This window comes from Thermothelomyces thermophilus, chromosome 4 (assembly GCF_000226095.1).
Source record: "Thermothelomyces thermophilus ATCC 42464 chromosome 4, complete sequence".
Lineage (NCBI taxonomy): Eukaryota > Fungi > Ascomycota > Sordariomycetes > Sordariales > Chaetomiaceae > Thermothelomyces > Thermothelomyces thermophilus.
The window spans coordinates 4571247-4585572 of record NC_016475.1 but is presented as its reverse complement, the minus strand read 5'-3'; the positions used below and the strand labels follow the sequence as shown (position 1 = coordinate 4585572).

General features: G+C 44.2%; 3 protein-coding genes across 3 annotated transcripts; 2 read left to right on the top strand and 1 right to left on the bottom strand.

The window, feature by feature from the left end:
* Nucleotides 1-127: 127 nt before the first annotated feature.
* On the top strand, nt 128-1506 carry MYCTH_2307782 (uncharacterized protein). Its single transcript, XM_003664642.1, has 4 exons — nt 128-309; nt 390-415; nt 488-701; nt 859-1506. Exons 1-4 carry the CDS (start codon nt 220-222, stop codon nt 1285-1287), a joined length of 759 nt encoding a protein of 252 aa, XP_003664690.1. The 5' UTR covers nt 128-219; the 3' UTR covers nt 1288-1506.
* Nucleotides 1507-1666: 160 nt separating this feature from the next.
* On the bottom strand, nt 1667-4497 carry MYCTH_2307780 (uncharacterized protein). The gene is made up of 4 exons (XM_003664641.1): nt 4191-4497; nt 4064-4131; nt 1895-4011; nt 1667-1826 (listed from the first exon to the last, which is right to left on the bottom strand). Exons 1-4 carry the CDS (start codon nt 4216-4218, stop codon nt 1688-1690), a joined length of 2352 nt encoding a protein of 783 aa, XP_003664689.1. The 5' UTR covers nt 4219-4497; the 3' UTR covers nt 1667-1687.
* Nucleotides 4498-5018: 521 nt separating this feature from the next.
* Nucleotides 5019-6197, top strand: MYCTH_2307775 (uncharacterized protein). The gene is made up of 5 exons (XM_003664640.1): nt 5019-5367; nt 5482-5561; nt 5621-5715; nt 5774-5864; nt 5925-6197. Exons 1-5 carry the CDS (start codon nt 5226-5228, stop codon nt 6069-6071), a joined length of 555 nt encoding a protein of 184 aa, XP_003664688.1. The 5' UTR covers nt 5019-5225; the 3' UTR covers nt 6072-6197.
* Nucleotides 6198-14326: the final 8129 nt, after the last annotated feature.

Below are 14326 nucleotides of genomic sequence, written 5' to 3'. Positions count from 1 at the left end.
CACCTTCCCCACATTGCCTCACCAAAGGGCCCGCAGCCCCCGACAACACCAGCTGCAAAAGTAAACAAAGTGGGGCAGCTGCCGCACCACTGGCCTGGTTCCTTCGGTACTGCGTAATACTAGTACCTGATTCTTAAACCTCGGCCATCCAAGGCGCAACGCAGACACATCCACAGCAGTTCGAACGGACCGCATACATAACGACCGACGACAACAAGTATGGCATCCGCCGCGCCAGACAAGGAGAAGGACAAGTCCAAGGTGCACAAGCTGTCGCTCAAAGGAAGCGCAAAGCTTGTTGCCGAGTTTGTGAGTTTCCCCAGCGAATCCGACGTTGAAGGCTGCACTTTGGCGTGGCCATTGCTGACCCATCGTTTCCGCCACACTAGTTCCAATACTCGATCCATACGATCCTGTACGGCCTGCCAAAAAAAAAGACTTCGAACTCGGGTTTTTGCCCGCCCTTACTAACATCTTGCTGCTGTAGCTTCCAGCGAGGCGTTTACCCCGCCGAGGACTTCACGGCCGTCAAGAAGTATGGCCTCAACATGCTGGTCTCGTCCGACGACCAAGTGCGAGCCTACATCAAGAAGATCATGATTCAGCTCGACAAGTGGATGATAGCAGGCAAGGTTCAGAAGCTCGTCATCGTCATCACCGACAAGGACACAGGCGAGCACGTCGAGCGCTGGCAGTTCGACGTACGTCTCTTGACTCCCTGACCTCGGCTTTCCCTTTCCCCCAGCGACCACTCCCCCTGGTCTCTCTCCTTTCTTTTCATGCCGAGATCGATCCTCAATTCTGCCAAATCTTAACAAAAAACTGACTCGGAGTCGTCGACTGACCCGCGCGTTCCAGGTACAAATACTCGGCAAGCCCAGCAAATCCTCAAAGCCCAAATCCAAATCGTCATCATCTTCATCATCACAACCACAAGGGACAACCGACCAAGAAAACGCGGCCGCCTCCGGGCCCGGGAAACAACAACAACAACAACAACCAAACCAGAACCTGGAACCCTCCCGCGACAAGACAGAGGCCGAGATCCAGGCCGAGATCGCCGCCCTGTTCCGCCAGATCACCGCCTCCGTCACCTTCCTGCCCCAGCTGCAGGGCGACTGCACCTTCAACGTGCTCGTCTACGCCGACGCCTCGAGCGAGGTGCCCGTCGAGTGGGGCGACAGCGACGCCAAGGAGATTGTCAACGGCGAGCGCGTCCAGCTGCGCGGCTTCAGCACCCAGAACCACCGCGTCGACACCCTCGTCAGCTATCGGCTGGTGGATTGAAGCACATTCAAGACTGGTCACATCAAAATGACAGCGGGAAGGGAAGGGAACACAAAGAAGGGGGATTGGTCTTTTGCTTTTTCGTTTTTTTCCTCCCTCATCTGAATGGACGTCTAATGATTTTTGCTCTCTTCATTCGGGATTGGCAGGGAGTTGAGGAGTTGGAGTGGAAGGACAGGAAAGTAAACAGGCTCAACAAGCAGTGGATAATCGGAACGAATATTACGGGCTTTTTTTTGTTGTTGTTGTTTGTTTGTTTTCTTGTTTTTTCTCGCCACCCTCGGTCCATAAATGGTCATCCCTCTCCACCGGTTTGTACTGCACCGTCCAGGCAATTGTCATGTCAACACACCCCATAAACTCCGCCCCAACATACGCACGTCCCCGTCACTAGGTACACTCAAACTCGCCGGAAGAAGTAGACATAGGCAAATTTCTTCATTTCCTCCACATCCACCACCTTGACCACCTTCTCGTCATTGAAGAGCACCCACGATGTCTCGTCACCGAGCTTCTTGCGGATGAATGCCACGTAGTGTCTGAATGCCATGTCAGCGTTATTTCGAACACGGAACAGAACACGTTAAAGAGGGATGGTCCAGCGTACCCGGTGTGAATGCTCGTTCCCTTGTGGCACACAATGGACTGCAGTTGGAAGTTGACCGGCAGCGTGCTGCTACCTGCCTCGACCGCGCCCTTCTTCGCACCCTCCCCACCGTCACCGGCCGCCTCCTCAATCTCGATCTCGCCCGAGTCGTCGGGGTGGCTGAACAGCCACTCGATCGCCCGCTCAACGTCCCCGTTGGTTTCCTTGAGCGCCTTGGTCGCGCGCGGCCCGCCCAGCCCCATCGACTCGAGCATAGCGAGCTTCTCCGGGTCGGGCGTGTATCCGGCGTTGCCAACACTACCCCCGAGGTCGAGGGGGGTGTCGATGTCCGGATCATCCATGTGGCCAAACAGCCACTCCATCGCCGCATTCGCATCCGCGTTTCCTGTTGCGTGGAGCGCCTTTTCGCACCGGACCCTTGGGAATCCCATGCCTTCCAGCATGGCGAGCGCTTCCTGGTTCGGCACAAACGCCGGCACGTTGCTCGTGGCCGGCTCCTCCGGCAACAATTCCTCGTCGGGCTGCTGTCCCTTGGAGAGATACGGATCCAGAGGAAAGGGTTCTTCTCCAACCAGAACCGGCACGTCCACCTTGACGGGGACCCAGTTCACCACGGCCATCTTGCGCGCATTGACAACCAGCACCTCTGGAAAGGTCTTGAAGAGCTGCCGCTTGCTGAAACCGTCCCTGCTCCCGCACGCCGAGCATGTCAACTCGACCATCTCGGGAGCCGTCAGGGTATCGAGACACTCCTTGAAGTTGACCGGCTTGTACTTGGGCTCTTGGCCCTCCTCCGCCGGGAGCTTCTCGAGCGGGACGTCGATGAAGATGCTGTCCTGCTCCGTGCTGCTGTACCGCACCTTCTTGCACCCCAGGCACTGCAGCCGCTGCTCCATCACGAAGCGCATGGCCCGCGTGGGGTCGCCGAGGCCGGCCGGGTGCTGGGACCTGGTGATGAGTTTGACGAGGTGCTGGAGAAGCTCAAAGGCGTCTTGCTGCCGCATGGTTGAGAACTCGGCGTGCCCGCGGCCGATGAGGTGTTTTAGCATGGATGGCTGAAGACCCTTCTGATGCGGGACCTCGGGAGAGTGCTCCGAAGCAATCACATCCGGATCCGGCTTGGAGTACCGACCAGAGAGCAGGCCGTCCCCAATCTTGCGCAGCTGAGTCTCCAGGTCCTGGGCAGGATCTAGCACGTCCGGGGGGGACTCAACGCCACCACCGTACCGTTGCCGGAAGGACGGCATGTCAAAGAGGCACTGAAGGATACTGGCGAGGTAGCAGCTGTTACCAAGGTTCTTGAGACCTGTCAGGCCGGGTCCGAAGAGCGGGGTCAACTCTTTGCCGTCGTCTGTTGTCATGGAGAACTCCCACCGTAGGTTCTGCTCGATCTGCATCTCGGTCAAGCTCTTTTCCGTCTTCTGCCGCTCGGCCAGGATGATGCCCCAGTTGGCGAGATGGGCACCCAGGTTATCATCTATCCGCTCTTCATCGCAAGCATAACAGTACACGTCGGCGGTCCCCTCGGGCGTGATCGAACCCAGCTTGACGGCCACTCCGTGTGAGGACTCCTTAGAGTGAGCGAGGGCATGCGAGTTTCCGCCCACTCCGCCAAACTGCGCCCGCCCGCAACCAAGGTTACCACACTCGAGGCAAAGCCAGAGATTCTGGTTCAAGTCGCAGTTGGAGCAGTGGCCTAGGTCCTGTGACTCGATTTGCCGGGGAGGTTCTTGCTGCAGCGTAAGAATGTGTTCACAGGTGGTCAGCTCCTGCTCCCACGCCTTGACCTCCTCTTTCCGCGAAAATGTATTGGCCTTCATGATGGCGTCCACCGTCGCAGCGATCGTGGGGTCGCTCTTGTCGATGTCGTCGATCCCGCACTCGAGGCACTTGACCTTCAGCGCCGTGTCGTAGCGGTCGGCTTCAGTCTCGGCGGCAATGGCAAGCTTGGACATCTTCGGCGGGGGCTCGTCCCTGACAACCATCTTCCGCGTGCGGCGGATGTTGAGGACTAGGGGATGTTTCCGGGCGCTGCTGTGTAGCTTTGCATGGTGGCGGTCACCTGCGCAGCCGCCGTTGAAGCACTTGAGGCATACATCAAGCCCAGCGGGATCATCCTGATCTTGTCAACCTAGGCCAACTTCAAGGTACGACGGCGGAGAAACGCACGATGGAATCGAAGCACTGGGTGCAGTCCTCGCGGTACACCGAATCGGCGGCTGTCGGCTTGGCCAGGTCTGAGGAGCCGTCAGTTCCGCAGAGGCATACGGAATAAGGAAAGAGCAGAGAAACCTACTGGCCGGTCCGATGTGCGAGCAAACCATCATGAATTGTCAGGGCTGTGCTTGCTCCGGAAACTCGAAGGGTACTTTCGGATTTGAGAGTATCGAAGCTGGATCTAGTGGTCTGAACCTGCACCTTCAAGGTCGTAGCACAAGCTTACTGGTGTTGGTGGGGACGACCTGGAAAGCTGGCAGCAGCTGAGACGCGGGGCAAAGACCAGGCAACAGCCCCGCGATGATGCAGCTCCTTGTCGCGGGCAAGCGTTCGTAGCCTGGCAGTTCCCATGCCGCGGTCCACGCGCACTGTGTGACCAGTCTCGCACGGAGGAAATCAGCAGCGACTGCACCAACCGAGATCCTGACTACATTCCTGGCGCTTTACAGACTACTCACATTACGAAAGTAGCTCCCTCATAAACACCTGTGCACTAACTCCTCCAGGTTCATTTTGGAATATACTCGAGCTCTTTCCGACTACTCTGCCTATATATCTATCATAAACCAAGACCGCACCGTACATACCACTGTATGAAGGAATACATGCGCATGGTAAACGAGTTCTCTCAAAACGTGGAGAGTTCTGGTAAGATTCTTTGTGGGCTGTGTGGCGTGCCTCATTAGGTAATCCGTAACTGCAGCTATCGAGCTGTGACGACCAAATCCATTGCAGCTCGGTTTCCGTTATCAATCAATCTTATCTCCGCGGACGCTCTGCACTAGCCGACGTCGGCATGGCGCTCGCGTGCCAAGCCCGACCGAGCAATTGCCGCGATTGTCCGTGGCTAACTGAAAGTGGTGGAATTTACACTGAAAACGACCCACTTTTGCTAAGCGGTCCGGCTCAAACCCCGAGCGGGAAATCGCCCCTAGCAATCGTCATGATCAAGTCCCGCATCCTCTGGAACTTTTTGGCACTTTGCTCTCTTCCCCAATCTAGCAAACAACGCCTAACATACAAAATCTGATATTGCCATCCAAGATCGACTCGCACATCACGATTCCTACATATTCTCCCTCGCACGGCATCACAGAATACACAGCACCTGAAAATGTTCTCGAGAACGGTCTGCGCGGTGTCACGTCGAGCTCTGGCAACCTCGGTCCGGCCACTCGCCCCCCCGGCGCCCCGACAGATTGCGCCCTTGGTCGCTCAACCACAAAAACGCCAATACCACGAGAAGGTCCTCGATCGTACGTCGCCGCCTCCTCATCTGCGCTCGGTCGCTCCTGCTAGCTGAATAGCGATTGGAACTGGTTGGCTAACATTCGCGATTGGAACTGGTTGGCTAACATTCGCCACAACAGACTACTCGCGCCCGCGCAACGTCGGCACATTAGACAAGACGGATAAGTCGGTGGGCGAGGGCCTGGTGGGCGCGCCAGCCGTAAGTTACAAAACCGACCCCAGGTTTCTGGTTCGAGGCTAACTCGGCGATACCGGTAGTGTGGCGATGTGATGCGGCTCCATATTAAGGTCGACCCAGAGACAAAGGTCATCAGCGATGTGCGGTTCAAGACGTTTGGTTGCGGCTCCGCAATGTAAGGACGCATTTTCTCATCATGCAGGGTTCTGTGCGGATGCTGACCTTGAATTCAGCGCTTCCTCGAGCTACCTCACAGAGTTGGTCCGCGGCATGACCCTTGATCAGGCCTCAAAAGTGAAGAACACCGAGATTGCCAAGGAGCTGGTATGTCGCACTTCGCTCCCCAGTCTCTTCCAACGATAGGCTAACGTGTATGTTTCTCAGTGCCTGCCGCCGGTCAAGCTCCATTGCAGTATGCTTGCTGAGGATGCAATCAAGTCGGCGATCAACAACTACTACAAGAAGAACCCCGACGCCAGGCCTACCAACCTCGCCGGGAGGGAAGCCAAGCTCGAGTCAGCGGCGGCATGAGCCGTGGGTGAGGATGGGACTGGAGGTTGTTCACACAGTAACAGGTAGTTAAGGAGCGGTGGAAACGGCATTTCTAAGTGTCGTTGAAGTATCATCGAGGTTTTCTGAATCTGGTATGGAATTTGGTGAGGGCCTGTATCAACTTGTAGCGGAGTTTTGGGGAGTTCTGGCTTGGTGTGTGTGCAATGGACAGTCACCCCGCTTGCTGTCGACAGAGGCAGCCGTTCAATTGACGGGGTTGCCAGATTGTGTATGTGCCATGAAGTCCAGAGGGGTGACATACCACCATGCATACAGGTAGTGGGCACCTGCAATCTGGAAGAGTCATTGTTTAAGTTTCCTGGTACTTTGCGAAGAGGCAAGCACTGTTATGTTCGGCAAGACGGTTGCCTGCCGGCTTCGCCGCGAAGAGGGACAAATCCTATATGTGGAGTGACACTGTTGCGTTTTTCTGAAATGCAAGAACGAACATATATCAACCTGACTTCTGCAGGGGACAAGCACATACAACCATACCTACCAGAAAATACGGGATCCCGTCCGCTCTCCCATAGTCAAGCTGGTAAGGGCTATTTTATCTAGGGGGCAAGGCAAAACGCCGCAAAACGGCCGCGACCATACCGTCAAACGTTAATATGTCTGTCTTTGGCGGTGTAGTCTTGCTTTATATTTCGATATATAAAGGCTAGGCCTCCTTCCTAGCTGCCGCTGTAACCCTCTAAACTCTCTTAACCTGCTGATTCGATGGTTTATATTTGTTATTCCTGGTAGAACCGTTAACGACTTGACGATTGACCTTCTTTTGCTAAGATAAAGTGCTGTACTATTAATGTATTAATAGTAAGGCTAGGGCTTGCCTGCTGTTAGAGCTAGAATCTTGCCTAACTAGACACTAGGCTTATCCCTGGAAATAGAAATAGCAACCTCATTTAGAAGTAATATTTAGCGTCTAGAAGCGTCTCAATTATAATATATTGTTAGAAGCGACAGAGCTTCTAGGATTCTAGCTATAAGCGCTATAAGCCACTTTATAGCCTTATAGACGTATAGATCATCTTTCCTTTGTCTATTTATATCGCTCTTTCTCTCCTTTATAGATAGTTTAACAAGGCACTCTTTCTGTTCCTTCCTTGCCACTACTCTTAACGCCTCCTATACGCTTATTCGAGCTTGTAACTACGTTTAGCAGTTATAAGCCTAGCGCTTTGACTACTCCTCTGCCGAACTAGCATTAAATTAACTAGTTAAGAGCTTACTCCTCTATAAATATATATACTCTGTTCCTACTATTACTCTATAACGTGTTTAACTATGACTAAGTCCTCGAACGAGTACTTTATATACCTTACTAACGCTAGTAGCTAGCCCTCCTAGTATAATACTCTTAAGTTAAAGGCTAGATTCCTGAAAATCTAGAAGGAAGTCGACCTAGAAGATAACTACGAACCAAGCAAGTATATACTATAACGCCTAATATATAAGTAAGCTTTAGAGAATATTATTAAAGCGGTTCGAAAGTAGCGTCTTAAAGTACTTATACTAGCGTTAGGCCCTTCTAGGATTTCTACCCCTATAGTAGATACCTCTACTCTATTTACCGACTATATACCTACTATAGAAGAGATTAGTAAAGAGCTTTCGAGTCTAAATGAGTAGTAAAGAGTTGATATTACCCTTTTTACTAAGAACTCTGGGAATTATATAACGCTTTAGAGCTAGATTAAGAAGACTATAGAACCGTATCTTTACTATATAGCTAGAGCTAGAAAAGAAAGGGGTATAAATGATAATAGGGCTATAGTATAAGCGCTCTAAGATATAATTACTCCCTTAGAAACTAGTATATATATTCTAATTGTAGCTTAATATATTACTTACCTAGATGTCGCTAAGTGCTTAGGAGTTAATCCTTAGCGCTAGCTCTAGGAATTTAGTATTATATTCGAGTAAGCGCTCTAGTATAATATTCTAAAGGTATAGGATGCCTAAGGAATCTTTGCCTTCCTTAATACTATTAGTATATAAATTCTACTAGACTAGGTAGTATATAAGAAGAGAAAAGCTAAAGTAGCTAATATATTAGGTAAGAGTCTTCCTAAGCTTAGAAAGCTTATATGCCTAGTAGAGATCTTTATTAATAATGATAACTCTAGTAGGATCTCTTAGAAATATTTAGCGTTTATAACTCTATAGCTTATAATGGCTAAAAAGAGTGGTAAAGAGAAAGTAGGGAGCTCCTAGACTTACTAGAAGGACTATAAGTGCCCTTATAAGCGACCTAGATATAAGTAGGAACTAGTAGACTGTAATGTACTTAGGTAAGCCTTATATAGTAATAAGTAGTATATATACCTCTCTAAAAAGGAATATAAAAGAATCTATAAGTAACTCGAATAGCCGAGATAGGCTAAGTTAAAGAGTTAGCTTATTGCTAAGTAAGGGGAGCTATCCTATTCTAGGTAGTTAGGGGTAGGATACCTTAATTCCCTTAATGCTTTAGTAATTAGCCCTTAGCTACTTAGAAAGCTTATAAGCTACTATTATATATTTAATACTATTGGTATATAGCACTATCCTCTATTAGAAAGCACTATAGTTAATACTTATAGGTCTACCTACCTAGTTAACGATAAGAAGTTCCTTGTCCTTAGGTCCTTTATCAAGCTTAATAAGCCAGAGTTCGTAGAAGTAGGTATAATGACATTTCCTATAAGTAGGAAAGGAACTCGAATCATCAAGAACGTATTAGATGGACTACATAGTCTATATATAGAGAGTCTAACGCTTAAGGATATCGCTATTATCAAAGGGTTCTATATAAATATTATCTTAGAGACTCTATTACTTAAGGTAAGAGTATAGTACTATAGTTTAGATTACTTATTATAGTATAGAACGCTAGAGAAGAACGTTATCCTTAGAAAGTTAGAATGTAGGTATAATCTTACTTTCCTCGAATATAAGCTACTTTCCCACTACCTAAGCTTTCTAAGCTATATAATGATTAGTAATACGGGCTTAGTCAATACCTAAATATCTTTCTAGAGTATATTCGTTATATAGGGAAAGAGGTTGTATATATAAGCTTCCTCTACTATAAAGGAGGATACTAAGGAACTCTAGCACTTAAGAGCAGGACATCTCGGTCTAGAAGCGTTAAAAGCACTTATTAATAACGCTAGGAATGTCAAGATCAAAGGGACAGCGTATATTAAGTATAAGAGCTACACTTACACTTATACTAGGAAGGTTATCTTAAGAAGGCCACCTAAGTAAAAGTCAGCCTGTCCGTTCTAGCGTGTCACGTAGGATCTTTTTAACTTCCTAGAAGCGATTAATAGATTACGCTAGTTGCTTGTAATTGTTAATAAGTATAGTAGTAAGCTATTCCCTTTTCTACTAACGACGAAGACGTTAGAGGAGATTCTAGGAGTCATTTAGAACTTCGAGAGCTAGGTAAGATATTAATATAGGCTTACTATCTCTAAGATTAAGTAGGATAATAACGTTATAACGATTAGTTTTATAGGGCGAGCGCCTTTATAGTACTAAATATAGCTAATAGAGAGTGGTATTAATCTTAAACTATCGCTATTATATACCTATAAACTAAACGGACTAGCTAAGCGAGTAGGGTAGGAACTAATCTTATACTTAATTAAGATACTAAATGGAGCGAATCTACCTAAGAAGCTCTAGTTAGAAAGTATATAAGCCATAATATACCTATATTCAATTAGCCTAAGCAAAGCTTATAAGTTTAAGAGTCTTAATAAGACGCTCTATTCCTAGTTCAAATGGTATTTTTACTAGTATAAGCCTAGATTTATTATCGTAATAATTAGCAATTTATACCTAGATTAGAGTAGCATCTTTATATATAGGTATAGGGTATATATCCTCTATAGGGATAGGGAAGCAAATAGGCATATAAAGGACTTTAAGGTGCTACTATATAGGCTAATAGGGTATCTTATAGAATATCGTATATCTAATATTTATTATATCTAGATACCTAAGCTTGATAGGGTTATTATAACTCGTAACGTTCGCTTTAACAAGAAGACATTTTTCCGCCTAGAAGAAACGTAACTAAAAGAACAATCCGTTACTATCTCAAGCTATAAAGTCGATCTTTTTGACCTTAATAAGGATTCCTAGGATAGTTAGTTTCTCTAGCAAGCGTTAGAGTAGACCTGTTAACCTATATAAAACTCTATCACTATAACTTAGCCCCTATCGTAGATAAGTCCGGTGATAGAAGAACCTCTCTAGTAATAGGGTCAAGACTCGGGGGTAAGGGAGGAGCTCTTAGAAATGTAGCCTATAGCTAAACTAATAGCTTCTTAACCGCTTATAGCTTAAGAAGGAGTAATAGAAGAACTTACCAAGTAGATAGAGAGCTTTAGAGGACTCTTAACCCCTAAATATATACCTAAGCCTACGTTAGAACGCTCTATACTAGCAGAAGAAGAAGGAGCTTAACGTTAAGACAGAGGTTTAGACTTAGGGCCTCCTAAGACTCTAGCTAGCTAACTAGTAGCCTAGGAGAGTAGGGAAGATCCCTAACCAGAGGGAGAAGTACCTTCTATAGATATATCTAATACGCGCGACGAATTAGTAGAAGGGTCGGAAGCTAGGGACAATACTACCGACATATCTTCCTAGGTATAAGATTAGGAGGAATAGAGTACTAAGCAAACTCCAGATCAGCTAGCGCCTCCTCTAGAGAGTATAGACAAAGGAGAAAGAACTTAGTAACCTCCTATACAGAGAGGCAGAGGTAGGAGGAGGAAGGCTCTATAGCCCTAGGACCCTATATAGTTAAACGATAGACTACGCTATCGAGAAAGGGTTAACTATAGCTACTCCTTTCGAACCACTACTCTAGAATTCTAGTAGTTTTATATAACTTACCTGCCTAATCAATAGGAAGTTTACCTAAACGACTAGAGTATATGAATGTTATATATGGTATTTGTAACTATAGTATGATAGAAAGATATTATATGCCTAGGAGTATCTCCGAATAAGCCGTATTAATATATTAATAAACTTGTCTAACTACCTAATAACTAGAAGGACCTATATAACTACCTATTAGAAGAATAGTTTAAAGAAGTAGCTAGAGACGAGATATATAACTTAGAAAGCAGGGGAATATAGAAAGTCATCCCCTACGAGTAGGCAAAAGTACGTTCTATATTATTAAAGTAGGTATTTACGTATAAGTTTAACAAGGACAGTTTCCTTAAGAAGTGTAAGTTATAGATATATATATATGGCGATCTATAAGATATAAGCGGTCTAGAGAATATATATATTATTATACTGGTAGCGTAAACGTTCCGAATAATAATAGCGCTTATAGTGTATTTTGATCTTAAAGTTAAATAGTTCGATATAGTGTAAGCGTTCCTTAACGTAAAGAGGCCAGAAAACGACCCTATTGTCTACGAACTTCCATAAGGCTTTAAATAGCTAGGGAAGTATATAGAACTCTTGTAAGCCCTATACGGCTTAAGGGACTCGCCGCTTCTATAGTATAAGGAGTTCTATAAAATGCTTTCTAAGCTTAGCTTACAGTCTTTAAGGGAGGAGAAGTGTCTATTTCTAAGCCAAGATAAATATGTTATACTCGTTTTCTATATTGATAACTTCCTTATCTTCTTCTATTAAAAGAACGCTATAGCGGTAGAGTATATAATAGAAGAAATTAAAGCTTGTTATAATATCTATAAGCAAGGGGATATTAGTTAGTTTCTTGGGATTAGGGTAATTCGAGATAACTCTATACGTAAAGTCTAGCTTGTCTACAATTAGTATATTAAGAAGGTAGTAAAGCGGTTTAGATTAGACGTACCTAGTACATTTAAGCTAACTCCCTTAAGCTATAAAGAACTTAAGAAGTTCGAAGAGATAGCTACTAACGTATAGATCAAGGAGTATTAGAAGCTAGTTAGCTTAATCCTATATTATATAGTAATATTATAACCTAATATAGTATACGCTTATATAGTATTATCTTAATATCTAACTAACCTAAGTCTAGACTACTTATTAGAAGTAAGGCAAGTTATAAGATATCTATATAGGACTTCTTACCTATCAATTTAGTATAGTAGAAAGTAAGCGCTAGATAATCTAATACTCTTAATAGCTGGAGATATATTATATATAGATGATCTAGATATATGGTATTCATTATAAGGATATATTATCTTCTTATTTAGAGGACCTATTATATAGAAAGTATCGTATTAGAATACCGTTATGACGTATAATACTAAAGTAGAACTTCTAATCCTCTCTCTTATAGTAAGAGAGACTATAGCGCTTAAGAGGCTATTCGAAGATATCGCTCTTAATCTTGGTAAGCCCTAGAAGATATATTATAACAATTAGTAAACTATTTAACTAATAGTTATAAAGAACAAATATATCAATACTTACCTATAGTATATAGATATCTATAACTTATAACTATACTAGGAAGTTATAAAAGGAACGTTCGAAGTAATATATCTACTAACTAGTCAAATACTAGTAGATAGGCTTATAAAATGACTTAGCTAATAAGCGTTTAAGCGATAAAGAGCGCTCCTTAATCTCTAAAATATTAGTTATAGGCTTATATAAGCAGAGGAGTAAGGGAAACTAGTCAAATTAAGAAGAAGCAAAATAAATTAGGGCGCTTACTAGTACCTGAAACGCTATCCCGAGCTCCTAGAGACACTAGACTAGCATCCTACTCTATCTAAGCATTACTATTATCATTAACCGCCTTGCCCTTACCCTTGTCCTAGCTATTAGCCGGCTACTTGATAGTAGCCGATATGTCCTCGTTAGCGCTAGCGCGAGCTATACGCTCTTCCTTGATTTTATCAACCTAGTGAAAAATCTCGAAGACAGACCGTCTGATCTTTATAAAGCGTACAAGCTCCGAATTATCTCCCTTGACCTTGTCGTCCTTATCTAGGGAAACCCTAGTACGTTTAAAGTTGCTATAGAGGACTATATATAACTTCTTAAGATCCTATATATATAAGTTAGTATCTATAATATACTTATATATAGGGGGTAGGGTCTAGATACTTATAGAGGCCTTAGTACCCTCTAATAGTACCTTAGTTAAAGCTAAAGTCGCTTTAATATAAGAAGAAGGACTAATATTCTAGTTAGTAAGAGTATAGTAAGAGCGATTAGTTACTAATAAGCAAAGAATATATATCTTAAAACACTTATAACTACTATAGTAATAATAGTAGTAGTAGGAGCTAGGGCTAGAATGATTATAACATTTGCTAAGAGAATGACTAGCTAATGCTAAGTGTATATATATATTATAAGGGACCTTATAAAGCTTAAGAGCATTAATTATACTATAATCCGTTAACTTGTAAGACCTAGAAACGATCGATATAGTACTTAGGAACTATGATTAAAGTCGACTTTTCGACTAGGAAACTATAAAGCGAAACTATATAATGAAGAAATAGCGAAAAATCGCTAGAATTGCTTAAAATTAATAGATTTAATAGAAAATTATAAAACTAGCGATAGAACTAAAGAAAATCGAATAAATAGAGCAAATAGGAGCACTTATAGCGACTTACTATTAATATACTTATATTTCTAGGGTATAATAGGCATAAGCGTTAACCTGCCGGCTATAGTAGCCCTAGCCAAGCTAGAAGTAACAATAGACTTGCCTAGCTCGACTAAGGCTATAATAGATATATTAGATATAGCTAGTAAGCCATTCTCTAATTTAAGTATAAGGGGTACTATTTTACTATTATTATTACCATTATTATTATTATAGTTATTATTACTATTATTATTAGTATTATTATTATTATAATAATAGTAATATTTAAATTACTATTTTAAAAGAATTACTTAAATACCCTCGATTCTTTTAAAACTACTAAATTAGGAAGGTAGGTACCTAGAATAATCGGTCAAGGAAGGTATAATATAAGATATAACACCAGAAACAACATTACGACAAGTAGTTAAAGCAACTATCGCGCCTAACTAGGGGGTATATTAGAAGCGACAGAGCTTCTAGGATTCTAGCTACAAGCACTATAAGCCACTTTGTAGCCTTATAGATGTACAGATCATCTTTCCTTTGTCTATTTATATCGCTCTTTCTCTCCTTTGTAGATAGTTTAACAAGGCACTCTTTCTGTTCCTTCCTTGCCACTACTCTCAACGCCTCCTGTACGCTTATTCGAGCTTGTAACTGC

Excerpts from the sequence above, each read along its gene's own strand:
- MYCTH_2307782 (XM_003664642.1), top strand. The coding sequence starts at position 220 with ATGGCATCCGCCGCGCCAGACAAGGAGAAGGACAAGTCCAAGGTGCAC. Across the intron at positions 310-389 it reads CAAAGCTTGTTGCCGAGTTT|TTCCAATACTCGATCCATAC; the intron begins GTGAGTTTCCCC and ends CCGCCACACTAG. Across the intron at positions 702-858 it reads TCGAGCGCTGGCAGTTCGAC|GTACAAATACTCGGCAAGCC; the intron begins GTACGTCTCTTG and ends CGCGCGTTCCAG.
- MYCTH_2307780 (XM_003664641.1), bottom strand. The coding sequence starts at position 4,218 with ATGGTTTGCTCGCACATCGGACCGGCCA. Across the intron at positions 4,132-4,190 it reads CTCGCACATCGGACCGGCCA|ACCTGGCCAAGCCGACAGCC; the intron begins GTAGGTTTCTCT and ends ACGGCTCCTCAG. Across the intron at positions 1,827-1,894 it reads GGAACGAGCATTCACACCGG|ACACTACGTGGCATTCATCC; the intron begins GTACGCTGGACC and ends CATGGCATTCAG.
- MYCTH_2307775 (XM_003664640.1), top strand. The coding sequence starts at position 5,226 with ATGTTCTCGAGAACGGTCTGCGCGGTGTCACGTCGAGCTCTGGCAACC. Across the intron at positions 5,562-5,620 it reads GCCTGGTGGGCGCGCCAGCC|TGTGGCGATGTGATGCGGCT; the intron begins GTAAGTTACAAA and ends CGATACCGGTAG. Across the intron at positions 5,716-5,773 it reads TTTGGTTGCGGCTCCGCAAT|CGCTTCCTCGAGCTACCTCA; the intron begins GTAAGGACGCAT and ends CCTTGAATTCAG.